Genomic DNA, 20,353 nt, shown 5'->3' with positions numbered 1-20,353 from the left:
GAAAGTATTCTTAGAGATGGTATATATAATTATCTGGATAGACAGGGTCTGATTAGGAACAGTCAACATGGATTTGTGCGTGGAAGGTCATGTTTCACAAATCTTATTGAATTTTTTGAAGAGGTTACGAGGAAAGTTGACAATGGTAAAGCAGTGGATGTTGTCTATATGGACTTCAGTAAGGCCTTTGACAAGGTTCTGTAAGGAAGGTTAGTTAGGACGGTTCAATCATTAGATATTAATATTGAAGTAGTACAATGGATTCAACAGTGACAGGATGGGAGTACTGGTGGATAACTGTTTGTCAGGTTGGAGGCTAGTGACTAATGGTGTGCCTCGGGGATCTGTACTGGGTCCACTGTTGTTTGTCATATACATTAATGATCTGGATGATGGGGTGATAAATTGGATTAGAGAGTATGCAGATGATACTAAGATAGGTGGTGTTCGGGATAATGAAGTAGGATTTCAAAGTTTGCAGAGAGATTTAGGCTAGTTAGAAGAGTGGGCTGAAAGGTGGCAGATGGAGATTAATGCTCATAAGGAATAATCAAAATAGGATATACATGGTAAATGGTAGGGCACTGAAGAATGCAGTAGAACAGAGTGACCTAGGAATAATGGTACATTGTTCCCTGAAGGTGGAATCTCATGTGGATAGGGTGGTGAAGAAAGCTTTTGGTATGCTGGCCTTCATAAATCAGAGCATTGAGTATAGGAGTTGGGATGTAATGTTAAAATTGTACAAGGCATTGGTAAGGCTGAGTTTGGAGTATTATGTACAGTTCTGGTCACCGAATTACAGGAAAGATGTCAACAAAATACAGAGAGTACAGAGAAGATTTACTAGAACGTTACCTGGTTTTCAGCACCTAAGTTACAGAGGAAGGTTAAACAAGTCAGGTCTTTATTCTTTGGAGTGTAGAAGGTTGAGGGGGGACGATAGAGATATTTAAAATTATGAGGGGGATAGATAGAGTTGACGTGGATAGGCTTTTTCCATTGAGAGTGGGGGGGGGGATTCAAACAAGAGGGCATGAGTTGACAGTTAGGGGGCAAAAGTTTAGGGGTAACACAAGGGGGAATTTCTTTACTCAGGGAGTGGTAGGTGTGTGGAACAAGCTTCCAGTAGAAGTGGTAGAGGCAGGTTCGGTATTGTCATTTAAAGTAAAATTGGATAGGTATATGGACAGGAAAGGAATGGAGGGTTATGGGCTGCGTGCAGGTCGGTGAGACTAGGTGAGAGTAAGTGTTGCGCACAGACCCGAAGGGCTGAGATGGCCTGTTTCCCTGCTGTAATTGTTATATGGTTATATGGACTGCGGAGGCATTGAGAATGATCATTCAAGTATCAATAGATCCTGGTATTGTACTGGATGACTGGAGAATTGTAAATGTTACTCTGCTATTTAAGAAGGATGGGAGGCAGCAGAAAGGAAATTATAGACGTGTTAGCCTGACATCAGTGGCTGGGAAGTTGTTGGAATCGATTGTTAGGGATGAGATTATGGATAACCTGGAGGCACATGACAGGATAGGCGAAAGCCAGCAAGGTTTCCTGAAATGAAAATCCTGCCTGACCAACCTACTGCAATTTCTTGAGGAAATTTCAAGCAAAGTAGACAAAGGAGATGCAGTAGATGTGGTGTACTTGGATTTTCAGAAGGCCTTTGACAAGGTGCCACACATGAGGCTGTTTAGCAAGATGAGAGTCCATGGAATTACAGGGAAGTTACTAGCGTGGATGGAGCATTGACTGATCAGCAGAAAACAGAGTGGGAATAAGGGTTATTCTGGCTGGCTGCCAGTTACCAGTGGAGGTCCACAGGGATCGGTTTTCGGGATTTCTGCTTCTTATATATGTCAATGATTTGGACTATGGGATTTGTGGCTAAATTTGCCAATGATACAAACATAGCTGGATGAGAGGGTAGTGTTGAGGGAACAGAGAGCCTTAGGAGAGACTTAGATAATTTAGGGGAATAGGCAAAGAAATGGCAAATGAAAATCAATTTTGGAAAGTTTATGGCCGTGCACATTGGTGGAAGAAATAAACGGGTAAACTATTATTTAGATGGGGAGAGAATTCAAAATGCAGAGATGCAAAGGGACTTGGGAGTCCTTGTGCAAGATACGCTAAAGGTTAATCTACAGGTTGAACTGGTGGCGAAGAATGCAATGTTGGCATTCATTTCTAGAGGTATAGAATATAAGAGCAGGGATGTGTTGTTGGGGCTCTATAAGACACTCGTGAGACCGCACTTGGAGTATTGTGTGCAGTTTTGGGCTCCTTATTTTAGAAAGGATATACTGACATTGGAAAGTGTTCAGAGAAGCTTCACGAGAATGGTTCCAGGAATGAAAGGGTTACTATATGAAGAATGTCCGGCAGCTCTTGGGCAGTATTCCCTGGAGTTCAAGCGAATGAGGGGGGGATCTCACGGAAATGTTCTGAATGTTAAAAGGCCTGAACAGATTAGATATGGCAAAGCTATTTTCCATGGTGGGGGAGTCAACTTCAGGATTGAAAGACACGCATTTAGAGCAGAGGTGCGGAAAAATTACTTTAGTCAGAGGGTGGTAAATCTGTGGAATTTGTTTCAACGTGCGGCTGTGGAGACCAAGCCATTGGGTATATTTAATGCAGAGATAGATAGGTTCTTGATGGTATGGGGAGAAGGCAGGGGAATGGGGATGACTGGAAGGATTAGATCAGCCCATGATTGAATGGCAGAGCAGACTCGATGGGCCAAATTGCTGACTTCTCCTCCTATATCTTATGGTCTTGTGGTCTTTGCTGTGCTGTCTATATGATCAGGGTTCTATTCACCCCATGATGCATGAGTTGCCTCCAACATTCCAGTGGAACAAATTAGGGTTAATAAGTTGTACACATAAGCCATCAGAGTAGGAATTAGGCTGTTCAGCCAATTGAATATGCTCAGATATTCAATCATAGCTGACTTATTCTCCCTCTCAACCCATTCGCCGACCTTCTCCCCATAACCTTTGACACCTTACTAATCAAGAACCAATCAACCTATACAGAGATTGGTTCCAGAACGAAGCATTTTTCAAGGAGTGACTTAATAGATATTCTGTAATTAAATTTTTCTAATATGCGTTGTCTGTCTATTTCAGTTTTCTATTGACTTCAATGCCAGAATTATTTGCAAATACAGTTAATAGTTCAGTGTTGCGTATAAATTATTGTTTATCACATAAAAACTTGTTCCACCAATAAGTGTAAATAACCAAGTGTAGCAATGTCATAAAACCTGTTCTCCTTCCCAAGACCCATGGACTTGTGGTTCTGTTTAACATTCCAGCAACAATTGTGCCTGTAGTTAACTAATTGCTGGGAGGTGAAAGATTTAAAAGGGACTTGAGGGACAACTTTCTTGTGCAGAGGATGTTGCCCTTATGGAATAGGTTCTCAGAGAATGCAGTTAAAGCAGATACAATAATGACATAACAAAGTTATTTGTTTATTGTGTAAGCCTCATTATTTAAACTGATCAAGACCCAGATTCTGCCAGCCTACAGCTCCAACAAGTTCAGTACAACTGCCCTGTTACCTGTGATTTTCCTGTTTCCTGCATTCAGTTCTTCCAGTTCTTGTTCATTTGGAGAGGTCTGCTGTGCAGTTTGTAGACAGGTACTGAATCCTTATGTTGCTTTGAATCTTGTGGTAAAGACCTGGACAATGTCCTGAAGAAGAGTCTCGGCCCAAAAAGTCGACTGTTCAGTCATTTCCATGGAAGCTGCTGATCTGCTGAGCTCCCCCAGCATTTTGTGAGTTTTTCTTTGAAATGTACAGCCTGCTTTCTAGCTTTGCCTCCAAAACAATCACATTGAGCTTCCTCTACACTGAACCAGACTACTGACGGATTTTCAAATCCATCTCAATGTAACCATTTTCCATTTAAAGTATGTTTGACTGAATGACTTAAAGATATTACTATAAATAAACTATCAGGTATATTTTAATAAAATTTTTGTTTTATTTTCTTAAGTAGAGAAAAGGCACTGATTGTTTTAAATTGTATTTAGAAGTACTTCTGAAAAGCAAGACAATGTCAAATACGGAAAAGGAGTTAAATGACAATCTACCCAGTGCCAAGGATTCACCAGATGAAGGCCAGGCTGCTGGTAGTACTTCAGATATTGAAGATGGAAGAAATACAATAAGTCAAAGATCCTTCAGAACCAGCAAGAACAGCAGCAGCAGCAATGCAGAGGCCAAAGTGCCTGATGAAAGTCCAAAAGAACAGAGTGGATTGTTAAGAAGCTTTGCCCGATTAAGTAAGAGGAGACTTAGTTTCAAACCTCAAAAATCTTCAGTCAAAGATGTAACAGAAGTTATGTCAAATGAAAACACAGCTAATAACCTGAGAGAAGAAGAAGAGTGCGTGGAAAATAAGACAGTTGAGAACACAAAGTCTCCATTGTCAGGTAAAAATACAGACTTTAATTGGGGGTAAAACACAGTGAAGTGTTTTGTTTTATGGTCATTGATCTAATTTAAACTCTTCTGTTAGCATGGTAGCATAATAGTTAGTGTATATGCTTCCAAATAATAAGAAATTTTTGAATGGAAGAAGGATATTACCGTGGCTGACAAGTGCAGTCAGAGCCAAAGTAAAAGAGAGGGCATGCAAGGAAGCCAAAGCTAGTGGGAAGTTAGAGCACTGGAAAGCTTTTAAAAACCTGCAGAAGGAATCTAAGAAGGTCATTCAGAAAGAAAAAGATGAAAGGAAACTGGTGACTAATATCAAAGAAGAATCTAAAAGATTTTTAAGTATATACAGGGTAAAAGAGAGTTGAGGGTAGATACAGGACCAATAGAAAATGACGCTGGACATATTGCAATGAGAGACACAGAGATGGCAGAGGAACTGAATGTGTATTTTGCAACAGTTTTCACAGTGGAGTTCATCTGCCCTATACCAAACATTCAAGAATGTTAGGGAAGTGAAGTATGTGCAGTGAAAATTACAACTGAGAAGGTGCTCAGAAAGTTAATGGTCTGAGGGTCAATAAATCCGCTGGACCTGATGGAATGCACCTTGGGTACAAAAGGAAGTAGCTAGCGAGAAGTGAAGGCATCTTGGAGAGAAGCTGTTTTTTTTTTAACTGATTCGGGAAAAGAGACGTAGTGCGCCAGAGGTTTAAAAAGAAGACCACCATATGCAACTGCCATCATCGAAGTGGACTGAGACAGAGTGGGACGGCTTTGGCTCAATCAGGCAGAGGCGAGGTTTGAACGGGGCACGACTGCGCAAGCGGGTGGAAGTCGGCCTCTGAGATCAGCAGGAGAATTTTTAAAAAGGGAGCAGAGGCTGAGGACAAGCTTGCTCCAAGTGAGGTAAGGCCGGGTAAGCTCCTTTAATTAATCTAATTAGCTTAGAAGTAGGTAATAGAGGCAGCAGTTAGGGCAGTTGAGTGCTCCATATGCAGTACGTGGGAAGTCAGGGTGAGCACAGCTGTCCCTGATGACTACACCTGCAAAAGGTGCATCCAACTGCAGCTCCTGACAATCTGTGTTAGGGAACTGGAGCTGGAGCTGGATGAACTTTGGATCATTCGGGAGGCAGAGGCAGAAATAAACAAGAGTTTCAGGGAAATAGTCACCCCTAGGAGTCAGGAGACAGGTAGCTGAGTGACTGTCAGGAGAGGGAAGGGGAATAGACAGGAAGAGCAGAGCACCCCTGTGGCCGTTCCCATCAACAATAAGTATACCATTTTGGATACTATTGGTGGGGACAACCTGCCAGGGACAAGTCGCAGTGGTTGCGTCTCTGGCACCAAGACTGGACCCTCAGCTCAGAATGGAAGGAGAGCAGTAGTGATAGGGGATTTGATAGTTAGGGGGACAGGAGGTTCTGTGGAAGAGATCGGGAATCCCAGATGGTCTGTTGCCTCCTTCGTGCCAAGGTCCACGATATCTCAGATGGAGTTCTCAGTATTCTCAAGAGGGAGGATGAGCAGCTGGATGTCATGGTCCATGTAGGGACCAATGACGTGGGTAGGAAGAGTGAGGAGGTCCTGAAAGGTGAGTTTAGGGAGTTAGGCGCCAAGTTAAAGGACAAGGACCTCCAGGATAGCAATCTCAGGATTGCTACCAGTGCCACGTGCAGGTGGGTTTAGAAATAGTAAGATAGCGCTGATCAACACATGGCTGAAGACATGGTGCAGGAGGGAGGGCTTCAGATTTATAGATAATTGGGCAGTTTTCCAGGGAAGGTGGAACCTGTTCCGGCGGGACGGTTTACATCTGAACTGGAGGGGGAGGGGGACAAATATTCTTGCAGGCAGGTTTGCTAGAGAGACTCCAGTGGATTTAAACTAGATACGGAGTGGGGGGGGGGAGGGGAACCAGAGTGTAGGAACAGATGTATGGGAGAAGGAAGAAAAAGAAGATAGTAAAGTTGTTTGCACCGTTAAAGATAAACAGAGTCGAAGAGGTGGAGAATTTCTTAAATGCATTTATTTTAATGTTAGGAACATTGTAAGAAAGGTTGATGAGCTTCCAGCATGGATTGATACCTGGAAATATGATGTTGTAGCTATTACTGAAACATGGTTACAGGCAGAGTGTGATTGGCAACTAAATATTCTTGGATTTTGTTGCTTCAGGTGTGAGAATTGGAGGGACAAGAAGGGGAGGTGTTGCTTTGCTTGTCAGAGAAAATATTACAATAGTTCTCTGGCGTGATAGATTAGAGGGCTCATCTAGGGAGACTATTTGGGTGGAATTGAGGAATGGGAAAGGTGTAGTAAACTTATAGGGGTGTATTATAGACCACCAAATGGGGAGCGAGAATTGGAGGAGTAAATTTGTAAGGAGATAGCAGATATTTGTAGTAAGCACAGGGTTGTGATTGTGGGAGATTTTAATTTTCCACACACAGACTGGGAAGCCCACTCTGTAAAAGGGCACAATGGTTTGGAGTTTGTAAAATGTGTGCAGGATAGTTTTTTGCAGCAATACATAGAGGTACCAACTAGAGAAGGGGCAATGTTGGATCTCCTGTTAGGGAATGAGATAGGTCAGGTGGCAGAGGTATGTGTTGGGGAGAACTTCGGGTCCCCTGATCACAATGCCATATAATTATGGAGAAGGGTAGGTCTGGACCCAGGGTTGAGATTTTTGACTGAAGAAAGGTTAACTTTGAGGAGATGTGAAAGGATTTAGAAAGAGTGGATTGAGACAATTTGTTTTATGGGAAGGATGTAATAGAGAAATGGAGGTCATTTAAAGGTGAAATTTTGAGGGTACAGAATCTTTATGTTCCTGTTAGGTTGAAAGGAAAGGTTAAAAGTTTGAGAGAGCCATGGTTTTCAAGGGATATTGGAAACTTGGTTCGGAAAAAGAGAGAGATCTACAATAAATATAGGCAGCATGGAATACATGAGGAGCTCGAGGAATATAAAGAATGTAAAAAGAATCTTAAGAAAGAAATTAGAAAAGCTAAAAGAAGATACGAGATTGCTTTGGCAAGTAAGGTGAAAATAAATCCAAAGGGTTTCTACAGTTATATTGATAGCAAAAGGACAGTGAGGGATAAAATTGGTCCCTTAGAGAATCAGAGTGGACAGCTGTATGTGGAGCCAAAAGAGATGGGGGAGATTTTGAACAATTTCTTTCCTTCGGTATTCACCAAGGAGAAGGATATTGAATTGTGCAAAGTCAGGGAAACAAGGAGGGAAGTTGTGGAAACTATGACGATTAAAGAGGAGGAAGTAGTGGCGCTTTTTAGGAATATAAAAGTGGATAAATCTCTGGGTCCTGACAGGATATTCCCAAAAATGTTGAGGGAAGTTAGTGTAGAAATAGCAGGGGCTCTGACAGAAATATTTAAAATGTCATTAGAAACGGGGATGGTGCCAGAGGATTGGCATATTGCTCATGTTGTTCCATTTGTTTAAAAAGTGTTCTCAGAGTAAACCGAGCAATTACAAACCTGTAAGTTTGATGTCAGTGGTGGGTAAATTAATGGAAAGTATTCTGAGAGATGGTATATATAATTATCTGGATAGACAGGGTCTGATTAGGAACAGTCAACATGGATTTGTGCATGGAAGGTCATGTTTGACAAATCTTATTGAATTTTTTGAAGAGGTTACGAGGGAAGTTGACAATGGTAAAGCAGTGGATGTTGTCTATATGGACTTCAGTAAGGCCTTTGACAAGGTTATGTAAGGAAGGTTAGTTAGGAAGGTTCAATCATTAGATATTAATATTTAAGTAGTACAATGGATTCAACAGTGGCTGGATGGGAGATGCCAGAGAGTAGTGGTGGATAACTGTTTGTCAGGTTGGAGGCTAGTGACTAATGGTGTGCCTCAGGGATCTGTACTGGGTCCACTGTTGTTTGTCATATACATTAATGATCTGGATGATGGGGTGGTAAATTGGATTAGTGAGAATGCAGATGATACTAAGATAGGTGGCATTCTGGATAGTGAAGAAGGATTTCAAAGTTTGCAGAGAGATTTAGGCCAGTTAGAAGAGTGGGCTGAAAGATGGCCGATGGAGTTTAATGCTCATAAGTGTGAGATGCTACATTTTGGTAGGAAGAATCAAAATAGGATATATATGGTAAATAGTAGGGCATTGAGGAATGCAGTAGAACAGAGTGATCTAGGAATAATGGTGTGTAGTTCCCTGAAGGTGGAAACTCATGTGGATAGGGTGGTGAAGAAAGCTTTTGGTATGCTGGCCTTCATAAATCAGAGCATTGAGTATAGGAGTTGGGATGTAATGTTAAAATTGTACAAGGCATTGGTAAGGCTGAATTTGGACTATTATGTACAGTTCTGGTCAGCGAATTACAGGAAAGATGTCAACAAAATACAGAGAGTACAGAGAAGATTTACTAGAATGTTACCTGGGTTTCAGCACCTAAGTTACAGAGGAAGGTTAAACAAGTTAGGTCTTTATTCTTTGGAGTGTAGAAGGTTGAGGGGGGACGATAGAGATATTTAAAATTATGAGGGGGATAGATAGAGTTGACGTGGATAGGCTTTTTCCATTGAGAGTGGGGGGGGGATTCAAACAAGAGGACATGAGTTGAGAGTTGGGGGGCAAAAGATTAGGGGTAACACAAGGGGGAATTTCTTTACTCAGGGAGTGGTAGGTGTGTGGAACAAGCTTCCAGTAGAAGTGGTAGAGGCAGGTTCGGTATTGTCATTTAAAGTAAAATTGGATAGGCATATGGACAGGAAAGGAATGGAGAGTTATGGGCTGGGTGCAGGTCGGTGAGACTAGGTGAGAGTAAGTGTTGCGCACAGACCCGAAGGGCTGAGATGGCCTGTTTCCCTGCTGTAATTGTTATATGGTTATATGGACTGCGGAGGCATTGAGAATGATCATTCAAGGATCAATAGATCCTGGTATTGTACTGGATGACTGGAAAATTGTAAATGTTACTCTGCTATTTAAGAAGGATGGGAGGCAGCAGAAAGGAAATTATAGACCTGTTAGCCTGACATCAGTGGTTGGGAAGTTGTTGGAATCGATTGTTAGGGATGAGATTATGGATAACCTGGAGGCACATGACAGGATAGGCGAAAGCCAGCAAGGTTTCCTGAAATGAAAATCCTGCCTGACCAACCTACTGCAATTTCTTGAGGAAATTACAAGCAAAGTAGACAAAGGAGATGCAGTAGATGTGGTGTACTTGGATTTTCAGAAGGCCTTTGACAAGGTGCCACACATGAGGCTGTTTAGCAAGATGAGAGTCCATGGAATTACAGGGAAGTTACTAGCGTGGGTGGAGCATTGACTGATCAGCAGAAAACAGAGTGGGAATAAGGGTTATTCTGGCTGGCTGCCAGTTACCAGTGGAGGTCCACAGGGGTCGGTTTTCGGGATTTCTGCTTCTTATATATGTCAATGATTTGGACTATGGGATTTGTGGCTAAATTTGCCAATGATACAAACATAGCTGGATGAGAGGGTAGTGTTGAGGGAACAGAGAGCCTTAGGAGAGACTTAGATAATTTAGGGGAATAGGCAAAGAAATGGCAAATGAAAATCAATTTTGGAAAGTTTATGGCCGTGCACATTGGTGGAAGAAATAAACGGGTAAACTATTATTTAGATGGGGAGAGAATTCAAAATGCAGAGATGCAAAGGGACTTGGGAGTCCTTGTGCAAGATACGCTAAAGGTTAATCTACAGGTTGAACTGGTGGCGAAGAATGCAATGTTGGCATTCATTTCTAGAGGTATAGAATATAAGAGCAGGGATGTGTTGTTGGGGCTCTATAAGACACTCGTGAGACCGCACTTGGAGTATTGTGTGCAGTTTTGGGCTCCTTATTTTAGAAAGGATATACTGACATTGGAAAGTGTTCAGAGAAGCTTCACGAGAATGGTTCCAGGAATGAAAGGGTTACTATATGAAGAATGTCTGGCAGCTCTTGGGCAGTATTCCCTGAAGTTCGAGCGAATGAGGGGGGGATCTCACGGAAATGTTCTGAATGTTCAAAAGGCCTGAACAGATTAGATATGGCAAAGCTATTTTCCATGGTAGGGGAGTCTAGGACAAGAGGACACAACTTCAGGATTGAAAGACACGCATTTAGAGCAGAGGTGCGGAAAAATTACTTTAGTCAGAGGGTGGTAAATCTGTGGAATTTGTTTCCACGTGCGGCTGTGGGTATATTTAATGCAGAGATAGATAGGTTCTTGATGGTATGGGGAGAAGGCAGGGGAATGGGGATGACTGGAATGATTAGAGCAGCCCATGATTGAATGGCAGAGCAGACTCGATGGGCCAAATTGCTGACTTCTCCTCCTATATCTTATGGTCTTGTGGTCTTTGCTGTGCTGTCTATATGATCAGGGTTCTATTCACCCCATGATGCATGAGTTGCCTCCAACATTCCAGTGGAACAAATTAGGGTTAATAAGTTGTACACATAAGCCATCAGAGTAGGAATTAGGCTGTTCAGCCAATTGAATATGCTCAGATATTCAATCATAGCTGACTTATTCTCCCTCTCAACCCATTCGCCGACCTTCTCCCCATAACCTTTGACACCTTACTAATCAAGAACCAATCAACCTATACAGAGATTGGTTCCAGAACGAAGCATTTTTCAAGGAGTGACTTAATAGATATTCTGTAATTAAATTTTTCTAATATGCGTTGTCTGTCTATTTCAGTTTTCTATTGACTTCAATGCCAGAATTATTTGCAAATACAGTTAATAGTTCAGTGTTGCGTATAAATTATTGTTTATCACATAAAAACTTGTTCCACCAATAAGTGTAAATAACCAAGTGTAGCAATGTCATAAAACCTGTTCTCCTTCCCAAGACCCATGGACTTGTGGTTCTGTTTAACATTCCAGCAACAATTGTGCCTGTAGTTAACTAATTGCTGGGAGGTGAAAGATTTAAAAGGGACTTGAGGGACAACTTTCTTGAGCAGAGGATGTTGCCCTTATGGAATAGGTTGTCAGAGAATGCGGTTAATGCAGATACAATAATGACATATAAAAGTTATTTGTTTATTGTGTAAGCCTCATTATTTAAACTGATCAGGACTCAGAGTCTGCCAGCCTACAGCTCCAACAGCAAGTTCAGTACAACTGCTGTTACCTGTGATTTTCCTGTTTCCTGCATTCAGTTCTTCCAGTTCTTGTTCATTTGGAGAGGTCTGCTGTGCAGTTTGTAGACAGGTACTGAATCCTTATGTTGCTTTGAATCTTGTGGTAAAGACCTGGACAATGTCCTGAAGAAGAGTCTCGGCCCAAAAAGTCGACTGTTCAGTCATTTCCATGGAAGCTGCTGATCTGCTGAGCTCCCCCAGCATTTTGTGAGTTTTTCTTTGAAATGTACAGCCTGCTTTCTAGCTTTGCCTCCAAAACAATCACATTGAGCTTCCTCTACACTGAACCAGACTACTGACGGATTTTCAAATCCATCTCAATGTAACCATTTTCCATTTAAAGTATGTTTGACTGAATGACTTAAAGATATTACTATAAATAAACTATCAGGTATATTTTAATAAAATTTTCGTTTTATTTTCCTAAGTAGAGAAAAGGCACTGATTGTTTTAAATTGTATTTAGAAGTACTTCTGAAAAGCAAGACAATGTCAAATACGGAAAAGGAGTTAAATGACAATCTACCCAGTGCCAAGGATTCACCAGATGAAGGCCAGGCTGCTGGTAATGCTTCAGATACTGAAGATGGAAGAATTAAAATGAGTCAAAGATCCTTTAGAACCAGCGAGAACAGCAGCAGCAATGCAGAGGCCAAAGTACCTGATGAAAGTCCAAAAGAACAGAGTGGATTGTTAAGAAGCTTTGCCCGATTAAGTAAGAGGAGACTTAGTTTCAAACCTCAAAAATCTTCAGTCAAAGATGTAACAGAAGTTATGTCAAATGAAAACACAGCTAATAACCTGAGAGAAGAAGAAGAGTGCGTGGAAAATAAGACAGTTGAGAACACAAAGTCTCCATTGTCAGGTAAAAATACAGACTTTAATTGGGGGTAAAACACAGTGAAGTGTTTTGTTTTATGGTCATTGATCTAATTTAAACTCTTCTGTTAGCATGGTAGCATAACAGTTAGTGTATATGCTTCCAAATAATAAGAAATTTTTGAATGGAAGAAGGATATTACCGTGGCTGACAAGTGCAGTCAGAGCCAAAGTAAAAGAGAGGGCATGCAAGGAAGCCAAAGCTAGTGGGAAGTTAGAGCACTGGAAAGCTTTTAAAAACCTGCAGAAGGAATCTAAGAAGGTCATTCAGAAAGAAAAAGATGAAAGGAAGCTGGTGACTAATATCAAAGAAGAATCTAAAAGATTTTTAAGTATATACAGGGTAAAAGAGAGTTGAGGGTAGATATAGGACCAATAGAAAATGATGCTGGACATATTGCAATGAGAGACACAGAGATGGCAGAGGAACTAAATGCATATTTTGCATCAGTTTTCACAGTGGAGGTCATCTGCCGTATACCAAACATTCAAGAATGTTAGGGAAGTGAAGTATGTGCAGTGAAAATTACAACTGAGAAGGTGCTCAGAAAGTTAATGGTCTGAGAGTCAATAAATCCGCTGGACCTGATGGAATGCACCTTGGGTTCAAAAGGAAGTAGCTAGCGAGAAGTGAAGGCATCTCGGAGAGAAGCTGTTTTTTTTAACTGGTTGGGGAAAAGAGACGTAGCGCGCCAGAGGTTTAAAAAGAAGACCACCATATGCAACTGCCATCGTCGAAGTGGACTGAGGCAGAGTGGGACGGCTTTGGCTCAATCAGGCAGAGGCGAGGTCTGACTCCACTTGTTTTTTTTGCTGATCTCCAAGGTTCTGAGCATGTCTAGCAAGATTGGATTAAATCTGTCTGTCTGGGGATCACCCTGTGGGTGATCAGACGTAGTCCTCAACTTCTCGACTCCAAGCATGTTCGGTAACTCATGTATGAACCTGCTCTCGAAATCTCATGTATCCACCTGGGGAGGCCATAGTAAATAAAATACTTCTCCCATAACGCTTTGGTCAGTGTGGACACCCTCTGATTCTTGGTAGGGAAGGTTTGCCCATAACTGGTGTAGTGGTCCATGATGACTAAGACATTCGCCATGTTGCTGGCATCTGGATCTATTGACAGGACATCCTTACACACCAGGTCACGGGGCCCTGCACTCTGAACGTGGGACAGTGGAGCTGCCCTCTAGGTAGTGTTTTACTCCATATACATCACAAACATGACTTGCGGCACCGTGCGACTTCCGGCTTCATTTGAGGCAAGTTAAACTGATCCCTGAGCAATCCATGGGTCTTGTCAACTCCTAAATGGCCGCAGTCATCATGAAGTGACTTCAACACATAGGATACTTCTCAGGCAGAACCAGCTGGGAACTCCGAGGTTGGTCTCGGGGTGACGTGACCCAGTATAGGATCTTATTCTTCAACTCCAGTCTGGGCCACTCCCTCAGTAATGGAGGCACCACAGCATATTTCATCGTCTTCGCTTGGGCCATGCCTCTTTTTTCGACTGCTGATGAAATGGTAGTGATGCCTGAGTAATCTCGCTGTGCAGCTGCCACTTCCCCAGGACTCATTTCCAGTAACTGGTTTGTCTGCAAAGCAGTGAGGTTACAGTGAACTTGTGGAATGGCACCATCAGGAGCTCCCAATTGATCTACCACTCAGACCTGCCCTTGCCTTCCGTCTGCCTTCGCTGTGATGGCAAATTGGCACATGGCTTTCACTCCCGGGGCAGGAGATGCTCTCTCACTCTTCGTCCCTGTCCAGCCCTTCATGCGCATGCCGGGACAAGGCACCGGCATCAATGTTCCTACTTCCCGGCCGGTACTTCAGGTTGAAATCATAGGCAGAAAACGCCACCAATTGGGGTTCTGCAAAAGCCAGCACAGGCCCTTGTATCAGCACCTGCTTCAAAGACAGAAAGGCCTCTTCACATTTTGTATCCCATCTTGCTCCAAAGGACTAAGCTAATCTTTACCCTCCTCTCCATTTGTCCTCCTCCCTTTCTTCCCCAAGGGAGGGTAACCACACAGAAGCTGATTTAAAGGGTGACTGGCTTCCACGTAGTCCTTCACGGACCTCTGATAGTACCCGCAGAACCCAAGGAACTAGCACAAAGCGCTCACAGCCTCTATCTTGGGTAGATCCTTAGCTACTCTATCCCATAAGACTATGTACCCAACATGGCTGACAGATGTCTTGCAGAACTGGCACTTGTCCAAGGTGAAGTTTTAACCCTTCACCTTTCAGGTGTTCCAGCACCTTCAGTAGCCTCGCTTCATGTTCCTCCAAGGTGGACCCGAACACTGAGGTTATATAGATACACCAGTACCTCAAGCAAGTTCATATCCCATACCATTTTCTCCATGACAAGCTGGAAAGTTCCAGGAGCTGGGAGGTGAAAGGTTGAAAAGAGACCTGAGGGACAACTTGTGCAGAGGATGTTGCCCGTATGGAATTCCTTAAAGATATTACTATAAATAAATTATCAGATATATTTTAATAACATTTTCATTTTATTTTCCTAAATAGAGAAAAGGCACTGATTTTTTTTAATTGTATTTAGAAGTACTTCCGAAAAACAAGACAATGTCAAATACGGAAATGGTGTTAAATGACAATCTACCCAGTGCCAAGGATTCACCAGGTCAAGGCCAGGCTGCTGGTAATGCTTCAGATATTGAAGATGGAAGAAATAAAATGAGTCAAAGATCCTTCAGAACCAGTGAGAACAGCAGCAGCAATGCAGAGGCCAAAGTGCCTGATGAAAGTCCAAAAGAACAGAGTGGATTGTTAAGAAGCTTTGCCCGATTAAGTAAGAGGAGACTTAGTTTCACACCTCAAAAATCTTCAGACAAAGATGTAACAAAAGTTATGTCAAATGAAAGCACAGCTAATAACCTGAGAGAAGAAGAAGAAGAGTGCGTGGAAGTTAAGTCAATTGAGAACACAAAGTCTCCATTGTCAGGTAAAAATACAGACTTTAATTAGGGGTAACACACATTGAAGTGTTTTGTGTTCCTTGTGGGTAAAAAAACAGAGCTGCATTAATGGATCCACGGACTTGTGGTTTGGTTTAACATCCCAGCTACAATTGTGCTTGCAGTTAACTAACTGTTGGGAGGTGAAAGTTTTAAGACACCTGAGAGACAACCTCTTTGTGCAGAGGGTGGTGCCTTTAAGGAACAGGTTGTCAGAGCATATGGTTGAAGCAGATACAATTATGCCATTTCAAAGTAACCTAGCTAATGTAGGCCATTTCCTTTAAGACCCATCAGGATGTAGAGGCTGCCAGCCTACAGCTCCAGCAACCTGTTCAGTACAACTGCCCTGAGAACCGTAATTTTCTTTATTTTCTGTCCTCCAGCTCGTGTTCATTTGGAGAGATCTGCTGAGCAGCATGTAGACGTGTACTGAATCACTGAGAATTCTTTTGAGACTAGTGGTAAAGGGCATATGCTCGCACATCATGTCCTGATGAAGGGTCTCAGCCAAACGATCGACTCTTTATTCATTTCCATAGATGCTGCATTTTGTGCGTGTTGCAAATGCTTGCAAAGTCATTTCCACCGAATAACAATGGTGATCACCAATAGTTTTGTTAACAATGCAGCCTGCATAATTTGGGCCAATATTTAAAATAAATTATAAACTTTTCCATAATTGAAAGGCCCCAAAAATAAACTTGTTGAAGATGAACAAGTAGTTTTAAACTGAGGTGGATGAAGTTCGAAAGTGATGGCGTGCGAGTACATGGTAAATACATTAACTAGAATCAGGTACAGTGCTTAGTGAATTAGAATCATAGAGCGATACAACATGGACAGAGAACCTTCATACTAATTAGTGCAGGTTGACTATGGTACTCACCAGGCTAGTCAGATTTGCTCACGTTTTACCATAACACCATAAGATATAGGAGCAGAATTAGGCCTTTTGGCCCATCGAGTCTGTCCTGCCATTTCATCATGGCTGATCCACTTTTCTTCTCTGCCCCAATTTCCTGCCTTCTCCCTATATCCCTCCATGACTGATCAATCAAAAATCTATCAACCTTGGCTTTAATATACGTGCAAGCTTGGGCCTCCACAGCTGCCTGCGGCAAAGAATTCCACAGATTCACCACAGTCTGGCTAAAGAAATTCCTCCTCATCTCCCCTCCACTCCGAGGCGGTGTCCTCTGGTCTTAGACTCGCTCATCATAGGAAACGTCATTTCCACATCCACTCCATCAAGACCTTTCACAATTCAATAGGTTTCAATGAGGTTATTCCTCATTCTTCTAAATTCTAATGAATACAGGCTCAGAGCCATGAAACACTATTCATATGACAAGCTATTCAATCCTGGAATCATTTTTATGATCCTCTTTTGAACCCTCTCCAGTTTCAGTACACACTTTCAAAGATAAGGAGCCCAAAACTGCTCACAATACTCCAAGTGAGGCACACCAGTATTTTATAAAAATCTCTTTATAAAGTTTGGCCCATATGCCGTTGGTAGAAGGGAAAGGGAGGCAGAAACCTCATATGCAGAATAGTTAAGATTAACATTTGATTTAAGGAAATTTTTAGAAGGTATCATCAAATATATTACAGCAAGGTCCTTCTTAAAAATACAAGTTAATCTAGCAGAGTGTCCAGTTAACTGGAATTTTGTGCTGTGGATGAAGAGGAACTGGTAGATGTACCATATTTGAGTTTTCAAAGTCATTTTATAAGTTTTCACATCAAAGATTATTGCAGAGTATTAAAGCACATTGTGTAGGAAGCACAATATCGGTGTGGATAGGAGATGGACTGACTCACAGGAAACTGGAATATAGGCAAAAATGCATCTTTTCTGTTTGAGAAGCCTGATGTGCTAACCAATTTAAAAATTTCATTCTAAGTTTCCTCAGAAATTGAAGTCTGTAAATCTTGTTCCCAAAGATTTTTAATTTTGACTAAAGGAGTATTTCTCATTCCCAGCAACATGCCATAAATATTGGATATTGAACCATTATGAAAATGTTTCAAATTAGAAATTACATCTAATAAGTTCTTATTGGGATGTTTAGGAAATATATATAATTGAGATCACAGGAAGTCTCTAATTTGTAGATATTGAAAAAAGTGGGTTTTTGGTAAGCTATATTTAGCTGACAATTGCTCAAACGAAAAGACCCTTCCTCCAACAAACAGATCCTGGAAGTATTTAATTCCCAATCTATCCAATTCTTTAAAAACTAGATTGGTCATAGGTTTTAAAAAATAATTAGGATAAATGGGACTTGAAAGAAAAAATCTCAATAAACCAAAGTATTTTCTAAATGAAAAAAATTGGAATGAAATGTTTAAATTGGTTAACACCTCAAAGTTATGTGCCTGCCACTACCTCCTACAATTTAAAGTACTCCATAGGGCCCACATGACCAAGGATAAGCTATCTCATTTTTATTCGGATATATCTCCCTATTGTGATAGATGTCACAATGGAGAAGCTTCACTAATTCATAAGTTTTGGACATGTCCGAGTCTTGAAAAATACTGGAAAGAAGCATTCCAAGCTTTCTCTGTACGTTTCAAAGTAAATTTTAAGCCTAACCCTTTGACTGCCTTATTTGGTATTATTGGAGGAAAAGATATTATTTTGGAGACATCTGATTTGCACAATTTGGCTTTTATTTCTCTTATAGCTAGGAGGGCATCTTGCTTAAATGGAAGGATGTCATTCCACCTACTCACGCTCAATGGTTACGTGATGTTATGTCATGCTTAAATTTAGAGAAGATCCGTTGTTCGATTTCTGAATCTGGTCAAGGCTTTCAAACATTGTGGGGACTGTTTCTGAACTAATATCAAAACCTTTGATTTGCTCTTAAAGTACAGATGTTGGCTAATAACATATTTCTCTATATGATAAGGATGTTTTCCTTTTTTTCTTTATTTACCAAACAGCTTCGATCTTGGTAGTGGGCTTAGATTTTTTTTTCATATAATAAAATTATCACATTTCAATATTATGATTTAATTTAACTTACATGAATATTGAGTACTGAGATTGCAAGTGTGATTCAAATATAATGTATTTGGTATTATTTTATCCTTATTTTGACATAATATATATCTTGTACTCAGTATTCTTCTATGTAGAAATTGATAAAAATATTGAAAGAGAAATATTGAGAAAGAAAAGCCTGGTGTGCTCGAGAGATCAGTGTTGAAGCTTCAACATTTTACTATCATTATAAATGGCTTGGCTCTGAGATGCCAGTCTATATGTGTCAAAGTATATGATTTGCAGAAAGCAAGTATGCCTCTGTAGCAAGTAATTAAGAAAGTTCACAGGATGTTATTATTTGCTGTTGGGAAAATGAATAGAGAAGTAAAGTACTGTGCAAAATATTAGTCTCAGTATTTAAGGAAGGAAGTTAATGCAGTTCTGAAAAGGAGTATTAGACTAGTACCTGGTTGTCTTGAGGAAAGGACTAGAGTTATGCTTGTGTCTATGAAGAATCAGAGGGGATTAGATTGAATCATCAAATTCCTGAGGATTGTTGACAGGCCGGTTGTATAAAGGCTTTTGCTTCTTCTGGGAAAGTCTCAGCTATGATCTTTTTAAAAGGCGGGGTGGGCTTATAGGGCCTAATGGTCTTTTCATGGTTCTAATTCATAGATTTGCATGACTCAAATTAGGTTAATTCAACTGACACATACTATCCCTAGCTTAAAGTACCCGAGAAATCTTCAAGTTTGAAAGCTTCTCTAGTTGGTCCAAGCTCTCTCTCACTAAAACATTAATTTTGTGTATCTATGTTGTAATCTTTCACGTGCATATTTGAAAACATAAGCGACTAGAAATTGTTTTGCCCTTAAAGTTGTTTAATTCTAGGTCAAAACACTCTGAAACCCACTGGAATGAATAAATAAAAGTTATGTTAATCATTTTAAATGTAATGCTTTCAAACAACTTAACAATTAATCCTGTTGAATTATTTTGCAGTAATGGAAATAAACCAGTTAATAACAAAAAAGATGTTACTGGATGCAAATGAAAACATAAATAAAATGGAAAAAGAATTGCTAAATGAGAGAAAGCCAACAAAAGATCAGCAATATATGGTTAAAGTTCGAGATCTCAATCTGCTCTGTGACGCACTTGTTGGACAAATGATGTACATAGTTGCCAATTCACTAACTATTGCTAAAGAAAATGGTAACTATTTGTGCTGGACAATGAAAGTTGTTGAAATGGAAGAAGCAGCTGACAAAGATTGGCAAGAACAAAAGAATCTTTCTGATACTGAGTGTTTCAGAAGGCCTCGAAAGTGGCGAGAACTGTGGCGAGAAACAGTTACCAGAAGTGTAAAAGACAGGATAGATAATGTGCCTTTACGTGCAAAGGAGAAGGGTTCCTGCATGATGGCACAGCATTTATCAGACGTGCAAGAAATTATTGTTGAAGACTTGAAAACTGTCAAGAACTTTATACAAAAAAGTTATCCAGAAAGTTACAATATTTTTAGCATGTATGTGAAATGCTATCACCAAACTGTAGCTTCTCATTTGGAAAGCATTCTACAGAAACAGCTTGAACCAAGTGATCTTTATTCACTACTCAACTGGATTATTCACACCTACAAAAGGTAGAGTACCTTCTAATTTGCTTTCTTTAGATGTTATAGGTGTAACCCCCTGGGTCGCCTCAGGCTCGCTCAGCTCGTTCTCATCTAGGGGGAGCAGCCTTCTGGGTAATCAGCTGGTGTGGATGCTGTGTGATGTCCCCACCTCACCCAAAAACAGACAGTACACCATAAGCGATTAAATGAGTACAATTTATAAAGGTTACTATAAACTAA

General features: G+C 40.8%; 1 protein-coding gene across 3 annotated transcripts in view; it reads left to right on the top strand.

Moving 5' to 3' along the window:
* Positions 1-20,353, top strand: part of LOC132386449 (exocyst complex component 3-like) — a 78,614-nt gene that overhangs the window by 14,961 nt on the left and 43,300 nt on the right. For all 3 annotated transcript variants that reach the window (XM_059958740.1, XM_059958730.1, XM_059958747.1), the window contains 4 exons: positions 4,054-4,455; positions 12,092-12,490; positions 15,080-15,481; positions 19,498-20,140. In XM_059958740.1, coding sequence (XP_059814723.1) covers positions 4,054-4,455; positions 12,092-12,490; positions 15,080-15,481; positions 19,498-20,140 — 1,846 coding nt within the window. The remainder of the gene's footprint in view (positions 1-4,053; positions 4,456-12,091; positions 12,491-15,079; positions 15,482-19,497; positions 20,141-20,353) is intronic.

This window comes from Hypanus sabinus, chromosome 2, assembly GCF_030144855.1.
Source record: "Hypanus sabinus isolate sHypSab1 chromosome 2, sHypSab1.hap1, whole genome shotgun sequence".
Taxonomy (NCBI): Eukaryota; Metazoa; Chordata; class Chondrichthyes; order Myliobatiformes; family Dasyatidae; genus Hypanus; species Hypanus sabinus.
This window is presented reverse-complemented; position numbering and strand designations above follow the sequence as displayed.